This window comes from Balaenoptera borealis (genome assembly GCF_965194805.1).
Source record: "Balaenoptera borealis genome assembly, chromosome: 8".
Classification (NCBI taxonomy): Eukaryota; Metazoa; Chordata; class Mammalia; order Artiodactyla; family Balaenopteridae; genus Balaenoptera; species Balaenoptera borealis.
This window is the reverse complement of record NC_138865.1, coordinates 112,771,929-112,790,201: the sequence shown is the minus strand read 5'-3', so window position 1 is coordinate 112,790,201 and position 18,273 is coordinate 112,771,929. Positions and strand designations below refer to the sequence as shown.

General features: G+C 39.0%; 1 protein-coding gene across 18 annotated transcripts in view; it reads left to right on the top strand.

The window, feature by feature from the left end:
* Positions 1-18,273, top strand: part of MAPKAP1 (MAPK associated protein 1) — a 235,613-nt gene that overhangs the window by 99,955 nt on the left and 117,385 nt on the right. For 17 of the 18 annotated variants that reach the window (XM_082403308.1, XM_082403292.1, XM_082403298.1 and 14 more), the window contains one exon: positions 4,556-4,728. In XM_082403308.1, coding sequence (XP_082259434.1) covers positions 4,556-4,728 — 173 coding nt within the window. Of the gene's footprint in view, positions 1-1,112; positions 1,238-4,555; positions 4,729-18,273 lie in introns of all 18 variants that reach the window. The other variant, XM_082403297.1, reaches the window with a different exon arrangement.

Below are 18,273 nucleotides of genomic sequence, written 5' to 3'. Positions count from 1 at the left end.
AGTTGCTTTTTAATAGTTAGATGTTACTCTTTGGAATATTGCTTGCCTTGATGTGTGATGAATACTTTTAATCCTTTGGTCACTTTTTTTTTTAATAAGTTAATTACTTTCTATTATATTGATGGATTGTTTTATGTTTTAGATGATTCTCTCTAAATATTGCAACACAGGGACTATTAGATAGAGCTAACGGCCACCACCTTGAGTTTTTTCAGAAGAGGCTCCTTATTAAAAAATATATAATTTCAAGGTTTGTGCAAGGCACTTTTCCCCCGTCATCAGTGCCTCAAGATGGAATTAGAAGATTAAAAAGATCAAGTGCTTCATTCATTTAATAAGTATCTGCCATATTTATTCTCATAGTTTTCCCCACACTTGCTATTTCACTATGAAATGAAGAGGGTAAAGGGGTGCGTAGGAGTACCGTGTAACTATCTGCTTTCATTTCCTAAACAGTGGTGACTTCCCTGCAGTCAGCTGACAGTGGCAATGACCTCCGGAATCTCAGTCCTTACCGGTTCTCCTTGGGCAGCTCCTCAGGGTGCTCCTTGTGTAGGAGACTGCTTTAGGCAGTGCTGTGGGCATGTTAGTGAGAAGGAGGGGGAGATGATTTTCAAGCCTTGGAGAGTGGGAATTGATTATATTTAGGAAAACTTCAGTGAAAGAAGGTGTTGATATTTAAAGTAGAGGCCTTTGAGTCAGACAGACATGGCTTTGAGTCCCGGCTCTTCACGTTGGTTATGAGATCTTGAGCAGATGACTGTAGTCTTATAATCCTTAGTTTTATCATTTATATTATGAGGGTAATGATAGAACCCTACCTCTTATAGTGATTGTGAAAATTAAATGAGATAACTTAGGCAAACATTTAGCAGAGTTTATTTAGCTCTAAATAAATGCTAGCTTTTGTTATAATAATAAGTATTATTATTAGGGCTCCTATAGCATCCATCTTTGGCCTCATGTGACCTTGTAATAGACTTGAGTAATAGAAATGGGTCTGATTATAAAACTTAGGTCCTTTCTAGCGTACTGCGCTGCATTTCTAAAGCACTTTATAGTTTGCAAAGTACATTCACATGTGTCATTTCATTGAATCTTTGTATCTTTAGGTATTGTGATTCCTATAGCCCCTCAGCTCCAGTTCTTCAGAAGAAGGAGGAGGAATAAACAGAAATAAGAAGAGAGAGCAGTGACAGCAATTAGGGGTTCTGAAAATGAGGTTGAGAAGAGAGTGGTAAGAGGGCTATAAACCCACTCCAGAAAGATTGCCACTGTTTTAATTTTAACCTTTTGACTGCCTGACAGGATCAAAACACTTGCTGTTTAGAGACATCTTTGCTAGTCCTTGGAGTTATTACTTCCAAGCTGAAAAATACGCGCGCGCGCGTGTGTGTGTGTGTGCGTGTGCGTGCACGCACGCATGTGTATGCGTGAGAGGGATAGGGAGAGAGCATTATGTAGGAGAGTTACTTTTTTATTATTTGCTTTATAACATAGAGAGAAGACTCAGTAAAAAAAAAAACAAAAAACCCAGTGGATCTAATATTAGATGCTGGGTTGTTTGAGAAGTGGAATCTCTCTAAAAATGTTTTTTAAACTGATTTTATGTATTTCCTTACCCTAGTTCTGATATTTTTTCCCACCTTAGATCGATAGAATTCTGTATAGAGTGTTAACGAAGGAACCACTTGATTGCTCAAGTCCCTCCATCTCCATCTGCTATCAGGAAACAGACCCATAGAAAAGGGCAAGTGAGATGGATGGAAGAAACTAACATTTATTGAGTTCCTACCATGTGTCCCAGTAGGCATTTGACTCATTCATGCATTCATTCTGTAGTTCAACAGATTTTTTTTGGAGAGTCTTCTGTGCGCAAGGCACAGTGCTAGCCATTGTGTATAGAGCAGTAAACAAAGCAGACGTTATTATGGTTCCCCTAATGGAAGCTCAGAGGCTAGTGGGGGAGGTATACACTGAAGATGTACATAAATAAATATATAATATCAAATTGTTAAGTGCTATGAAGGAAATGAACAGGATATGTGTGAGAGGATAACTGTGGAAGGGTCTTCTTTCTATAGGATTATCAGTGGAGGTTTCTCTGAGGAGTGGTCATATGAGCTGAGCCTTGAATAACAATAATAATAATCCTCACAAGAGTCAGCCCTCTGATAGATAGCACGTCCTATTATTATCATTTTATGTATGAGGACATGGAAGAACAGAGAGTTAAGTAACCTGCCCGAGGCCACATAATAGAGGATGCAAAAATCATGAGAAAGAGCCTTCTAGATACGTGAATAGCACTTGCTGTGGCCTTAAAAGAGGAAGAAGCAGGCAAGGTACACACATTCAGGGCACTTCTAGAAGGCTGGTGTAGCTGAAGCGTGGGGTTGGGGGGTGGGGGGAGAGTGGCAGTAGATGATGTTGGAGGGCTAGGCAGGGTTCAGATCACACAGTGCTTTGTTGCACACTGCATGGAATTTGGATTTTATTCAGAGTATCATAGGAGCCACTCACTGAAGGAATTTCAACAGGAGTGTAATATGATCAAATTTGATGCTGCAGTTTGGTATCCACAGATTCAACAAACTGTGGATCCTGTAGTACTGTAGCCCATATCAAGTGAAAAAATTTCACGTGTAAGTGGACCCTCGCAGTTCAGACCTGTGTTGTTCAAGGGTCCACAGTATTTTTCGTCTGTTGGCAATACACGAGGGAAGGACAGGAGCTGAAGGTCAAGAGGCGAGGTTCATGGGAAGTTTGAGGAGAGAAGCAAAAGTATGCATTAGTGGTCTCAGGCGGGGTTCAGGTTGGATCAGGAGATATAATAGGCTTGCTATACAGTGTTGAGTGTCTGTTTGAGGTTTATCATCATGAATTTAAAGTAAAATCAATCTTTACAGTTATATGATTTTTCTCCAGTGATGTTTAGGTGGGCAATGCAGAGGGTTGGGTTCATACAAGATTGGGGTTCTGTGAATTGTGTCCAGTGGAGGAAGAGAGTATTAAAATTGTATTTGCAAAGGAACGATTATAATGGCTCATGTAATCTGGAGGGTGGCATTGGGAAATAAGGGTGACTGATAGATAATTAAAAGGTGGTGGTTCAACAGATTATAGGTTGGAGAATTTGAGGGACTACTTGAACAGATGAAGTAGAGGTATATTGAAGTGTATTCAGGTTTTAACCCTGTGGTCTAGTGGTTAGGGTTTGGCGCTTTCACTGCCATGGCCCAGGTTCAATCCCTGGTCCGGGAACTGAGATCCCGAAAGCCTCATGGTGCGGCCAAAATTTAAAAATAAATAAACAAAAATAAAATTATAAAAGAAGTGTATTCAGTGAGTGGATGTTCTAACTTGAGATTTTGGAGTTAGTGCAGATCTCTGGTGTACCCACCACAATAAGTGATTTGAGGTGGTGGATGAAAAGGCACTGGGGATGATGTGGTCTAGGGATTGAGACACTTGCGTATTGGACAGATTGTTCTTTTAGATGAAATTGCCAAGAATGGTGACAGGAATTGGGGTGGGAAAGACTGTGAGCCAAGAGCTCAGGCCTTCAGTGAGGGAGGAGAATGACCAAAGAAATGTTGGTGGGTAACAGAAAAGGAGAGGGAGAGGATGGTGTAGTTGGATGGCTTGGGTCTCAAAGGAACAGCGGTTTTTGTAAGAAAGGAGAATTAAGTTTGGAAGTAGCAGGAACAAGAATACCTACTCCACCTCCTGGCCTTAAGGATTTGGGGGTTAAAAAGAACAAAGCAAAACAGTCTTCTGGACAGCAGAGGAAGTAGTATCCTCATGATCAGCAGGTTTCAATTAAGGCAAAAAGGTGGAGGGAATGTTTTTTAAAAAGAAGTAATGATGTATGGAAGTTTGCTGATTAGTGCAGGAGTTCCAGAGGGGAGTGGAGGGTTTGGGAGGGAGGAGAGAGAGGTGTGTGGGAGGGATTAGGGACATGTAGATCAGTGTGAGTATGGTGATTAGGGCAGTAATAAGACCAGAGACCCTTGAACTTCACTTCAGATGAGTGAAGTAACAGATGTACTGCATAATGGAATTAGCCCCCATCATCTCTGAGAAGGCAAGCCCCTGGTTCCAGTACTGCTAAATGCTTCCTTGGAGAATATGGCAGCTTATCCCAAGGTCTCAAGGAGTGATATGGCAGTTTTCAGGGAGGGCAGCTTATGCCAAGTTCTGATGATGACTTTTCCAAGGTCACACTGAATAAGTAACAAAGCAGATCTCCTGACACCAAACCTTAGGTCTGCCCCCCGCTCTAATTTGTTTATTTTAGTTGTAGTGCTCATTTACCTTACTGCTGGCAGAGCTGGATCCATTAGAACATTAGAAAATTAAAATTAAAGAAGAAGAAAAAAAAAAAAACCTTAAAACTAGACAATGTTTCCACTGTGGGACCACCCTAGGCTCATACGCTGGTATGTGCAACAAGGATGAGAACACAGGCCCTGGAGGGCAGTCGTTGTAGCTCAGTAGGGTCTGCATGACCGGAACTGTGTGCTTTACCCTCATGCATGTGCTCTGTCCACAGGGTCATGTAGGCACAACAGCAACCAAGAAGATCGATGTCTACCTCCCCCTGCACTCAAGCCAGGACAGGCTGCTGCCAATGACTGTGGTGACAATGGCCAGCGCCAGGGTACAGGATCTGATCGGGCTCATCTGTTGGCAGTACACAAGCGAAGGACGGGAGCCGAAGCTCAAGTAATCCTCCCTCTTTTTGGCTGCTCTAGTTTCTGGCTGTCTCCTGGCCACCCATGCTGCATTCTGGGCCCGGTCAGTCTTTCTGGGCTTTGGCCTGGGAGCCAGACGTCCACACTGATCCAGGTCAGGTTGCTCACCAGATCTTGGGCCTGTGTAACTCACGCTTATCTCAGAGAGTCTGCTTGCAAAACAGACTGATAAGTTTGTGAATCCAGACATGAGGAAATGCATTTTAGCAGGATCCAAACCCTTTTATGATGCTTGCTGATAAAAGGAGCATGGGCGGTAGTGGAGGGAACTAGTGTTTGTTGAGCACCAATCATGAGTTGGGCATGGTGCTGGGCACTTCATACCTGGTTTCTCATTTAATTCTCCCACTTCCTGTGAGGTGAGCATCATGATCCTCATTTTGCAGAGGAGGAAGCTCAGGATCAGAGAGTTATTTGCTGAAGTTTACACCAGTGGGAGATGACAGAGTCAGAATTTGATTTCCAGTCTGTTTGATGCCAAGATTTTTACTTTATTTCCTTTTGGTCTGAATTACAGTTTTCTTTGTTATCAGTCAGTGACCAATTTTTCTCTCAATTACTAGACTCTATTCCTCATTAAACTATTATATTAAAAACGTAGTGCTTGAAAGTAGAGTCTCTGTATCTGTACATCATAACTTGAACTTTAAAGTAGTTTGCTGCATTAGTTCTCCCATACTTGAATTTCTTATCTGACAGGCATCCTCTCCTAGTTTTATGTGCCCTTCCCAGCAGTAGGGTTTGGGATACAGCTAAATGTAGTGGATGCCTTCATTTTGGAAATGGATTCTCATGGAGACTTTCTCTTCTCACATTTTGAGTTAGAGTGGTGCAGTCTGTCAGGTGTGTGCGTGTGTGTATGTGTGTGTGTGTGTGTGTGTGTGTGTGTGTGTGTTTCCTTTAGGAACATTAAATTTGCACTTAAAATTATTCTTTCAAGTTCTTTTTTTTTTTTTTTAAAGATTTATTTATTGATTGATTGATTGATTGCTATGTTGGGTTTTCGTTTCTGTGCGAGGGCTTTCTCCAGTTGTGGCAAGCGGGGGCCACCCCTCACCGCGGTGCGCGGGCCTCTCACTATCGCGGCCTCTCTCGTTGTGGAGCACAGGCTCCAGACGTGCAGGCTCAGCAGTTGTGGCTCACGGGCCCAGTTGCTCCGTGACATGTGGGATCTTCCCAGACCAGGGCTCGAACCCGTGTCCCCTGCATTAGCAGGCAGACTCTCAACCACTGCACCACCAGGGAAGCCCTTTCAAGTTCTCAATGACATTGCCCTCCACTTTGCCTGAAAAAATTGTGGATATGAAGATAATCCTTATTGCTCCTATGGCAATAGAAAGTCTTTTCAACCAAGATACCACGTAGGCTCAGAAAAGGGTTGAATCTGCAGCTGTGCTCAAGGCTGAGCTATGGTGTTGTCCCTTTTCAGTGTGAAGTGGAAGCAAGCAAGTGCTAGTTACTTGATGTATGTTGTCTGAGTTAATCCTTAGAACATTGCTTGATGCAGAAACCGAAACCAAGAGAGGCAAAGGAATTTGCCCAGGGTTACACAACGAGTAATAGGAGTTGAACTGTGACATACATCTTACAGATGAGGAAACTAAAGTGTAGAGAGGCCAAGTAACTTTTCTAAATTACACAGTAAGTGGTAGAACTGGTATTTAAACCCAGGAATTTTTTTTAATTGAATGAACAATTATTTAAATTCTGTAGTGCTTTACAATTTCCAAAAGTTTCACACACGTGATTTCATATAATTCCATAATAACCCTTTTTTCTCCCTTCCCCTATATTGCCCCTCCTTCCCTCTTCCCACTGATAACGTTTGTTCTCTATATCTGTAAGTTTGCCTCTTTTTTGTTTTATTCACTAGTTTGATGTATTTTTTAGATTCCACATATAAGTGATAGCATATAGTATTTGTCTTTCTCTGACTTATTTCACTTAGCATAATGCCCTCCAAGTCCATCCATGTTGCTGCCAATGGCAAAATTTTACTCTTTTTTACGGCCGAGTAGTATTCCATTGTGTATATATATACCACATCTTTATTCATTCATCTGTTGATGGCCACTTAAGTTGTTTCCATGTCTTGGCAGTTGTAAATTGTGCTGCTTTGAACATTGGAGCGCATGTATCTTTTCGAATTAGTATTTTGTTATTTTTCAGATATATACCCAGGAGTGGAATTGCTGGATCATATGGTAGTTCTGTTTTTAGGTTTTTGAGAAACCTCCATACTGTTTTCCACAGTGGCTGCACCAATTTACATTCCCACCAATAATGTACAAGGGTTCCCTTTTCTCCACATCCTCGTCAACATTTGTTATTTGTTAAACCCAGGAATTTCTGACTTGAGAGCCCCACTCTTCACTATTACATTATAGTCCTTACCATGGAACTCTGTTATAGGTGATATTAAAATATTTATTGAGTTCATGCTTAGTACAGGCACTGTGCTAGATCTGGAAATACAGAAGTGAAAAAGGCAGTTTATGCCATCAAGGAGGTTATTGTCAAAGGTAATAATAATAGGCAATAATAACACAATACACTAGGCAATGATAATACAATACTATAATAATACAATACAGTAGCATGCAAAATCCTGAGAAGATCTGACCCCGTACTTGGTGGTGAGACTGGAGTCATGAAAAGCAACCTTGCTTAAGTGACATCTAAACGGAAACCTGAAGGAGTAGGAAAAGGTGATGCAGAGAAGTTGAGAGGAGGGTGCTCTAAACAGAGGGAAAAGCACAGACTTCTGGTTATTGATGACCCTTTAAGTTCATGCTTTAAAGTCTGTATTCTGCTTCAAATACATAGTAATGATAAATGGAGTATGTTGTTGACATACTTGTATTTTAATAACCAGTTAACCATCCTGTGGACTAGGAACAGAACCAAGTTCAGAAATAGGCAGAGTGTGCTGGGAGTTGATTCTTTTAGAGCATTACTTCTAAAGGAACATGCTGTGAATGAGTTTACCAGTATGTGAAATACTGATTTTTCTCAGGCTTCAGGGCAACTAGGTGGTCTGAGGGTAGTCAGAGCCTCCAGCCATCATTCCTGGGTAGGGAACAGAGTCATCCATCTATCTGTGTGCCGTACACATGCTGTTATTTTCTAAGTATCCCAAGATGTCAAAAAAAGTGGGAAACACTGCTTGAGGATATAGGAACCAAAGGAACTTCATGCCTGGATGGGGACTAGAGGAAGTCTCACTGCTGGAAACTAGGAGCTGGGGTGGGATTGTCCTGCCTATGAAAAGAAACTGAACAAAGCTGCCTGGGTCTGTGGCTCGTTTCAAGTTGTGTTTCTGGGGTGGCAGAGGAATAAGATAGCACTGTGACCAGGACCTGGCCACGATGTGACTGGGTTTACGATATCCCTAGTGTCCCTAGTATCACCAAAGGATAGGAACCCTGAGCTGCCAGTGTAAGACCTGGCTCTAGACTGGAGGCCTCTGCTTTGATGAAGATGGAAGACAGTGGCATTAGACAGGGAGGCGTGAGAGAGGAAGAAAGGGAGAGAGAAAAAGAGAGGAAGCATTCCTATTCAAGAAGAGCTAGCAAATTAAAATTCCAAAGCAAACCAGTATAACTAGTACTAAGAAAGAAAGACAGTAATCCGGAGAAAAATTCACACCCAACAAAATTATAATAAAGCAATCTGAAAATAAATTTCAAATAAATATGTTTAAAATCATCAAAATGATGAAGGAGTAACACCCATGGGTAAACTTCTAGGAAATTGTGAAACAAAACTGAGCAGATGAGAATCAAGAGGTGGATTTAGTAAAGAACCAATTAAAAGTTCTGGAAATATAAAATGCAGTTATGAAAGTTAAAAAAAAAAAAAAAGTATGTTGGATAAGCTTTAGACTGGGCCCAGTTAAAGAGGAAATGAATTGAAAGATAGTACTAATGAATTCAACTCAGGATGCAACACAAAGATACAAAGAGATACAAAGAAGGAAAGGTAAGTTAAGAGACATGGGGGAAAGATCGAAAGCCTCCCATATGTGAAGCAAAGAATAGAGGGAACAGCAGAGAAACAATATTTGAAGAGATAATGCCAGAGAATTTCCCGGAATTGAAGGCAGATAAGAATGAGTCTTCATATTAAAAGCACATACAAATTAAGTGGCGCAAGGATAGCCTTTTCAACAAATGATGCTGGGCAGTTGGACATCCATAAGCCAAAAAAATAAACTACAACCTAAACCACATGCCTTGTATAAAATTAACTCAAAATGAATTGCAACTTAAATGTAAAATGTAAAACCATAGAACTTTTAGAAGAAAATAAAGGAAAACATCTTTGGGACTGAGGGCTAGATGAAGAGTTCTTATACATGACACTAAAAGCATGATCCACAGTAGGAAAAAAAAAGATAAATTGGACTTCAACAAAATTAAAAACCTTTGTTTTACAAAAGATCCTTGGGGCTTCCCTGGTGGCGCAGTGGTTAAGAATCCACCTGCCAATGCAGGGGACACAGGTTCGAGCCCTGGTCTGGGAAGATCCCACATGCTGCAGAACAACTAAGCCCGTGCGCCACAACTACTGAGCCTGCGATCTAGAGCCCGCGAGCCACAACTAGTGAGCCCGTGTGACACAACTACTGAAGCCCGCATGCGCCTGGAGCCTGTGCTCTGCAACAAGAGAAGCTACTGCAATGAGAAAATGAGGTGCTACTGCGCACCTCAACGAAGAGTAGCCCCCGTGCAGCAACGAAGACCCAACACAGCCAAAAATAAATAAATAAATAAAATAAATTCTTAATAAAATCTTTTTTTAATTAGAAAAAAGAAAAACAGAACCTTATTTCCTTCTTAGTCCAAAAGCTGTCAAGCAGACATTCTGCCATCTCCTTTCCCATGGGTCAGAGTCTTCAGCTCCACCTGGCAAAAGGGGGTTGGGGAGGAGGGTGGCAGTGAGTCAAACAGTAGAATTTAAGGCAAAAACAACATCAATAGGGATATTTTGGTAAACTACATATTGAAAAAAGGAATAGCTCACCAAGATAATATAATAATTCTGACTGTGTATGCATCTAGCAACATAGTCTCAGAATATTTTAAGGGAATTTTAAGGAGCATCCTTGACTGATCCACAGTCAGAACAGGAAATTTCAATACCTGCTATCAGAAACTGATAAACAAAGCAGACCAAAAATTAGTAAGGCTAAGGAAGATTCAAACAATTTAATTACCAATTCTGAACCCCCCAAATAGAGATTATTTCTTGTACTAGTTTGTAAACCTTTGAAGTTGAGTATATCTTATTAAGATTTATATTCCTGAGTGTACCTAGCATGCTGACATTTTAAAACAGTTGCTCTGTAAGTATATGTTGAATTACAAAATTACGTTGACTCCAAAGAAGCCGTGGTCTTTTGAAATTTTTTTGCACCTCTTATGTGACAGAGGATTTCTCAGTTCTGTTTGATATAAGACAGTCTATAAAGTAAACACCTGGGATCTGTTCCTGTCAGGAAGTGAAGTACAGGGTTATTTTCTTTCTAGCTTGTTTGTACTTAAGTGTTGGAATAGATCCTTACTTGATCTTTTCCAGTGGGTTGACCCTGTGGAAGAGCTCTTCATTCACAGCGGGGCAAATTGCTAGATGAATGGGAGAGCTTTCCTTTACTTTCAAGAAAATTATTTATTTGAGAAGGTTGTTCTCCTGTCTCTGTGCCTTGAAAAATGTCTATGGAAGTAGGCTGTGGCCCCTGGGAAGGAATGGAGAATTGGCTGGAATTCTTGGCTTCCTTGACTCTTAACACTTGTTAATTCTTGAGCAAGATTGGAGTGTGGTATTTAAGATAATTTCCTGCTTATTTTGGTGCACTGATTTTGGAGGAAACTAAAATCTATTTGGAAGAAGCTAAATGAAATCATTTCAGTCTCTAGGTAGTTGAATATTTAAATTTTGACTTTGTTATGTAGATTTATGTTTATTGAATGTTGACCAGAAAATGTGCCCTATAAAATTTGTTTAGAGATTTATCTATATTTGGGAGGCCTACTATATAATAATGTTTTATAAATATTCTACAGATTCTGGAAAAATTATTCTCTATAGGTTACAGAATTCAATATATACTTATCAAATCAGCATTTTTAATTACTATTATGTTTTTAACAGTTTTTGACTATTTTGGGTCCATGAATGATTAAGAGAAATGAATTAAGTTTCCTGCGTGTGTGTGTGTGTGTGTGTGTGATTTTTCTCCTGAGATTTCAGCGGTTTCCACTTTATATATATATATATATATATATATATCAGTGCACAAAAAGATTCATGCATTTCATATCTTTATTGTGAGTTGTACCTTTTTCAGTGTAAAGCAGTCCGATTTGTTTTATTTATGTATTGTGTCCTGCCTTTTTCTTTATTTCAGTAACAATGAGCTATTTTTTCCACTGTTCTTCTTTGTACTTGTCCAGTGTATCTTTGTTCAGCCTTTTACCTTTGCCTTTTTGTTTTAGCTATGTTGAATACCTTTGTGAGGTTTTTCCTTTTTGGCCCAGTCTAAGTCACTGTCTTTTCATAGGGAAGTTTATCTTACTAACATTTATCATAACCACTGACATGTTGGTTTCATGTCAGTCTACTTGTTTAAGCTTTGTTTTTTATGCTTTCTTTCTTTTCTTTATTTTCTATTTTGAATTTTTTTACAGTTCTAAAGCCGGTTACCTTTAAATCTCTTTAATAGGCTTTATTTTTTAGGGCAGTTTTAGATTTACAGAAAAATTGCCCAGAAAGTATAAAGTTCCCACATTATCTCCTTCCTGCCTCTCATTTTTCCCTATTAGTGGCATCTTGCACTAGTGTGGTACATTTGTTACAATTGTTGAACATATACTGATACATTATGATTAACTAAAGTCAGCAGTTTACATTAGGTACACTTTGTGTATTGTAAAATTCTAATTATTGTATCATACAGAATGGTTTCACCAGCCTAAAAATGCCCTGTGTTCTATTTATTCATCCCACTCCTCTCACCTCTGGCAACCACTCATCTTTTTACTGTCTTTGTAGTTTTGCATTTTCCATAATGTAGGCTACTTGGAATCATTCCATATGTAGCCTTTTCAGACTGGCTTCTTTCACTTAGCAGTATATGTTTAAGGTTCCTTCATGTCTTTTTCTGGCTTGATAGCTCATATTTCATATGATGACTAATACTCCATTCTATGGATATACCACAGTTTTTCCATTCACCTACTGAACGATAGCTTGGTTGCTTCTTTTTTTTTTTTTTTTAACATCTTTATTGGAGTATAATTGCTTTACAATGGTGTGTTAGTTTCTGCTTTATAACAAAGTGAATCAGCTATACATATACAAATATCCCCATATCTCCTCCCCCTTGCATCTCCCTCCCACCCTCCCTATCCCACCCCTCTAGATGGTCACAAAGCACGGAGCTGATCTCCCTGTGCTATGTGGCTGCTTCCCACTAGCTATCTATTTTATATTTGGTAGTATATATAAGTCCATGCCAGTCTCTAACTTCATCCCAGCTTACCCTTCCCCCTCCCTGTGTCCTCAAGTCCATTTTCTACATCTGCATCTTTATTCCTGTCCTGCCCCTAGATTCTTTTTTTTTTTTTTTTAATTTATTTTTATTTTTATTTTAGTTTTGGCTGTGTTGGGTCTTCGTTTCTGTACGAGGGCTTTCTCTAGTTGTGGCGAGCGGGGGCCACTCTTCATCGCGGTGCGTGGGCCTCTCACTTCCGCGGCCTCTCCTGTTGCGGAGCACAGGCTCCAGATGCGCAGGCTCAGTAGCTGTGGCTCACGGGCCCAGTTGCTCCTTGGCATGTGGGATCTTCCCAGACCAGGGCTCGAACCCGTGTTCCCTACATTGGCAGGCAGACTCTCAACCACTGCGCCACCAGGGAAGCCCCCCTAGATTCTTTAGAACCATTTTTTTTTCTTTTTTTTTTTAGATTCCATATATATATGTTAGCATACGGTATTTGTTTTTCTCTTTCTGACTTACTTCACTCTGTATGACAGACTCTAGGTCCATCCACCTCACTACAAATAACTCAATTTCATTTCTTTTTATGACTGAGTCATATTCCATTGTATACATGTGCCACATCTTCTTTATCCATTCATCTGTTAATGGACACTTAGGTTGCTTCCATGTCCTGGCTGTTGTAAATAGTGCTGCAAAGAACATTGTGGTACATGACTCTTTTTGAATTATGGTTTTCTCAGGGTATATGCCCAGTAGTGGGATTGCTGGGTCGTATGGTAGTTCTATTTTTAGTTTTTTAAGGAGCCTCCTCCATACTGTTCTCCATAGTGGCTGTATCAATTTACATTCCCACCAACAGTTCAAGAGGGTTCCCTTTTCTCCACACCCTCTCCAGCATTTACTGTTTGTAGATTTTTTGATGATGGCCATTCTGGCCATTCTGACTGGTGTGAGGTGATACCTCATTGTAGTTTTGATTTGCATTTCTCTAATGATTAGTGATGTTGAGCATTTTTTCATGTGTTTGTTGGCAATCTGTATATCTTCTTTGGAGAAATGTCTGTTTAGGTCTTCTGCCCATTTTTGGATTGGGTTTGTTTTTTTGATATTGAGCAGCATGAGCTGCTTGTATATTTTGGAGATTAATCCTTTGTCAGTAGCTTCATTTGCAAATATTTTCTCCCATTCTGAGGGTTGTCTTTTCTTCTCGTTTATGGTTTCCTTTGCTGTGCAAAAGCTTTGAAGTTTCATTAGGTCCCATTTGTTTATTTTTGTTTTTATTTCCATTTCTCTAGGAGCTGGGTCAAAAAGGATCTTGCTGTGATTTATGTCATGGAGTGTTCTGCCTATGTTTTCCTCTAAGAGTTTTATAGTGTCTGGCCTTACTTTTAGGTCTTTAATCCATTTTGAGTTTATTTTTGTGTGTTGTGTTAGGAGTGATCTAATTTCATTCTTTTACATGTAGCTGTCCAGTTTTCCCAGCACCACTTATTGAAGAGGCTGTCTTTTCTCCACTGTATAGTCTTGCCTCCTTTATCAAAAATAAGGTGACCGTATGTGTGTGGGTTTATCTCTGGGCTTTCTATCCTGTTCCGTTGATCTATATTTCTGTTTTTGTGCCAGTACCGTACTGCCTTGATTACTGTAGCGTTGTAGTATAGTCTGAAGTCAGGGAGCCTGATTCCTCCAGCTCTGTTTTTCTTTCTCAAGATTGCTTTGGCTATTCGGGGTCTTTTGTGTTTCCATACAAATTGTGAAATGTTTTCTTCTAGTTCTGTGAAAAATGCCATTGGTAGTTTGATAGGGATTGCATTGAACCTGTAGATTGCTTTGGGTAGTATAGTCATTTTCACAATGTTGATTCTTCCAATCCAAGAACATGGTATATCTCTCCATCTGTTTGTATCATCTTTAATTTCTTTCATCAGTGTTTTGTAGTTTTCTGCATACAGGTCTTTTGTCTCCTTAGGTAGGTTTATTCCTAGGTATTTTATTCTTTCTGTTGCATTGGTAAATGGGACCATTCCTTAATTTCTCTTTCTGATTTTTCGTTGTTGGTGTATAGGAATGCAAGAGATTTCTGTGCATTAATTTTGTATCCTGCTACTTTACCAAATTCATTGATTAGCTCTAGTAGTTTTCTGGTAGCATCTTTAGGATTCTCTATGTATAGTATCATGTCATCTGCAAACAGTGACAGCTTTACTTCTTCTTTTCTGATTTGGATTCCTTTTATTTCTTTTTCTTCTCTGATTGCTGTGGCTAAAACTTCCAAAACTATGTTGAATAATAGTGGTGACAGTGCGCAGCCTTGTCTTGTTCCTGATCTTAGTGGAAATGGTTTCAGTTTTCCACCATTGAGAACGATGTTTGCTGTGGGTTTGTCATATATGACCTTTATTATGTTGAGGTAAGTTCCCTCTCTGCCTACTTTCTGGAGGGTTTTTATCATAAATGGGTGTTGAATTTTGTCGAAAGCTTTTTCTGCATCTATTGAGATGATCGTATGGTTTTCCTCCTTCAGTTTGTTAATATGGTGTATCACATTGATTGATTTGCGTATATTGAAGAATCCTTGCATTCCTGGGATAAACCCCACTTGATCATGGTGTATGATCCTTTTAATGTGCTGTTGGATTCTGTTTGCTAGTATTTTGTTGAGGATTTTTGCATCTATGTTCATCAGTGATATTGGCCTGTAGTTTTCTTTTTTTGGGACATCTTTGTCTGGTTTTGGTATCAGGGTGATGGTGGCCTTGTAGAATGAGTTTGGGAGTGTTCCTCCCTCTGCTATATTTTGGAAGAGTTTGAGAAGGATAGGTGTTAGCTCTTCTCTAAATGTTTGATAGAATTCGCCTGTGAAGCCATCTGGGCCTGGACTTTTGTTTGTTGGAAGATTTTTAATCACAGTCTCAATTTCAGTGCTTGTGATTGGTCTGTTTATATTTTCTATTTCTTCCTAGTTCAGTCTCGGAAGGTTGTGCTTTTCTAAGAATTTGTCCATTTTATTGGCATATAGTTGCTTGTAGTAATCTCTCATGATCCTTTGTATTTCTGCAGTGTCAGTTGTTACTTCTTTTTCATTTCTAATTCTATTGATTTGAGTGTTCTCCCTTTCTTTCTTGATGAGTCTGGCAAGCAGTTTATCAATTTTGTTTATCTTCTCAAAGAACCAGCTTTTAGTTTTATTGATCTTTGCTATTGTTTCCTTCATTTCTTTTTCATTTATTTCTGATCTGATCTTTATGATTTCTTTCCTTCTGCTAACTTTGGGGGGTTTTTTGTTCTTCTTTCTCTAATTGCTTTAGGTGTAAGGTTGGGTTGTTTATTTGAGATGTTTCTGTTTCTTGAGGTAGGATTGTATTGCTATAAACTTCCCTCTTAGAACTGCTTTTGCTGCATCCCATAGGTTTTGGGTCATCGTGTTTTCATTGTCATTTGTTTCTAGGTATTTTTTGATTTCCTCTTTGATTTCTTCAGTGATCTCTTGGTTATTAAGTAGTGTATTGTTTAGCCTCCATGTGTTTGTATTTTTTACAGATTTTTTCCTGTAATTGATATCTAGTCTCACAGCGTTGTGGTCAGAAATGATACTTGATACGATTTCAGTTTTCTTACATTTACCAAGGCTTGGTTTGTGACCCAAGGTATGATCTATCTTGGAGAACCTTCCATGAGCACTTGAGAAGAAAGTGTATTCTGTTGTTTTTGGATGGAATGTCCTATAAATATCAATTAAGTCCATCTTGTTTAATGTGTCATTTAAAGCTTGTGTTTCCTTTTTTATTTTCATTTTGGATGATCTGTCCATTGGTGAAAGTGGGGTGTTAAAGTCCCCTTCTATGATTGTGTTACTGTCAGTTTCCCTTTTTACAGCTGTTAGCATTTGCCTTATGTATTGAGGTGCTCCTATGTTGGGTGCATAAGTATTTACAGTTGTTATATCTTCTTCTTGGATTGATCCCTTGATCATTATGTAGTGTCCTTCTTTGTCTCTTGTAATAGTCTTTATTTTAAAATCTATTTTGTCTGATATGAGAATTGCTACTGCAGCTTTCTTTTTGATTTCCATTTGCATGGCATATCTTTTTCCATCCCCTCACTTTCAGTCTGTATGTGTCCCTAGGTCTGAAGTGGGTCTCTTGTAGACAGCGTATATATGGGTCTTGTTTTTGTACCCATTCAGCCAGTCTGTGTCCTTTGGTTGGAGCATTTAATCCATTTACATTTAAGGTAGTTATCAATATGTATGTTCCTGTTACCATTTTCTTAATTGTTTTGGGTTTGTTATTGTAGGTCTTTTCCTTCTCTTGTGTTTGCTGCCTAGAGAAGTTCCTTTAGCATTTGTTGTAAAGCTGGTTTGGTGGTGCTGAATTCTCTTAGCTTTTGCTTGTCTGTAAACGTTTTAATTTCCTCGTGGAATCTGAATGGGATCCTTGCTGGGTAGGGTAATCTTGGTTGTAGGTTTTTCCCTTTCATCACTTTAAATGTGTCCTGCCACTCCCTTCTGGCTTGCAGAGTTTCTGCTGAAAGATCAGCTGTTAACCTTATGGGGATTCCCTTGTATGTTATTTGTTGTTTTTCCCTTGCTGCTTTTATTATTTTTTCTTTGTATTTAATCTTCGGTAGTTTGATTAATATGTGTCTTGCTATGTTTTTCTAGGGTTTATCCTGTATGGGACTCTCTGTCCTTCGTGGAGTTGGGTGACTGTTTCCTTTCCCATGTCAGGGAAGTTTTCAACTATAATCTCTTCAAATATTTTCTCAGACCCTTTCTTTTTCTCTTCTTCTCTGGGACCCCTATAATTCGAATTATCGTGTGTTTAATGTTGTCCCAGAGGTCTCTAAGACTGTCCTCAAATCTTTTCATTCTTTTTTCTTTATTCTGCTCTGCAGTCGTTATTTCCAATATTTTATCTTCCAGGTCACTTATCCATTCTTCTGCCTCAGTTATTCTGCTATGGATTCCTTCTAGAGAATTTTTAATTTCATTTATTGTGTTGTTCATCATGGTTTGTTCGCTTTTTAGTTCTTCTAGGTCCTTGTTAAACGTTTCTTGTATTTTCTCCATTCTGTTTCCAAGATTTTGGATCGTCTTTACTGTCATTACTCTGAATTCTTTTTCAGGTAGACTGCCTATTTCCTCTTCATTTGTTTGGTCTGGTGGTTTTTACCTTGCTCCTTCACCTGCTGTGTGTTTCTCTGTCTTTTCATTTTGCTTAACTTGCTGTGTTTGGGATCTCTTTTTCACAGGCTGCAGGTTCTTAGTTCCCGTTGTTTTTGGTGTCTGCTCATGTTTTTATTCTCTTAACAGCATTTTTAGCAGAGCTGAAGTTTTTAATGTTAATGAACTCCAGCTTACCAGTTTTTTTCATAGATTGTGCTTTTGGTGTTATAGCTAAAAAGTCATCACCAAACCTAAGGTTGCCTACTTTTTCTCCTATGTTATTTTCTAGAAGTGTCATAGTTTTGTGCTTTACATTTAGGTCTCTGATCCATTTAGAGTTAATTTTTGTGAAATGTGTAAGGTCTGTGTCTAGATTTCTTTCTTTTTCTTTTCTTTTTTGTTTCTTCTTAATATCCAGTTGAAAAAACCATCCTTTCTCCATTGAGTTGCCTTTGCTCCTTTGTCAAAGATCAGTTGACTATATTTGTGTGCATCTATTTCTGACCTGTAAGATTTTTTAAAACATTCCTTAATTTATATTTTTCCACCAGGTTCAAGGGTGAAACACTATCTTTTTAGGAACACCCATTTGTAAAAGAGAAAAAAATAAAATTCAGTGAGGTTTTACCTTGTCAAGAACTTGAGATGGGAGGTATGCACTTCTTCTTGACAGAAAACCACATTTATTTTACTTCATAGATAATTTAAGGGATTTTTAAGAATAATTTTGACTAGTCCTAATTTTTTTTTAATAAATTTTTATTTATTTTATTATTATTATTTTTGGCTGCATTGGGTCTTCGTTGCTATGCACAGGCTTTCTCTAGTTGCAGTGAGCAGGGGCTACT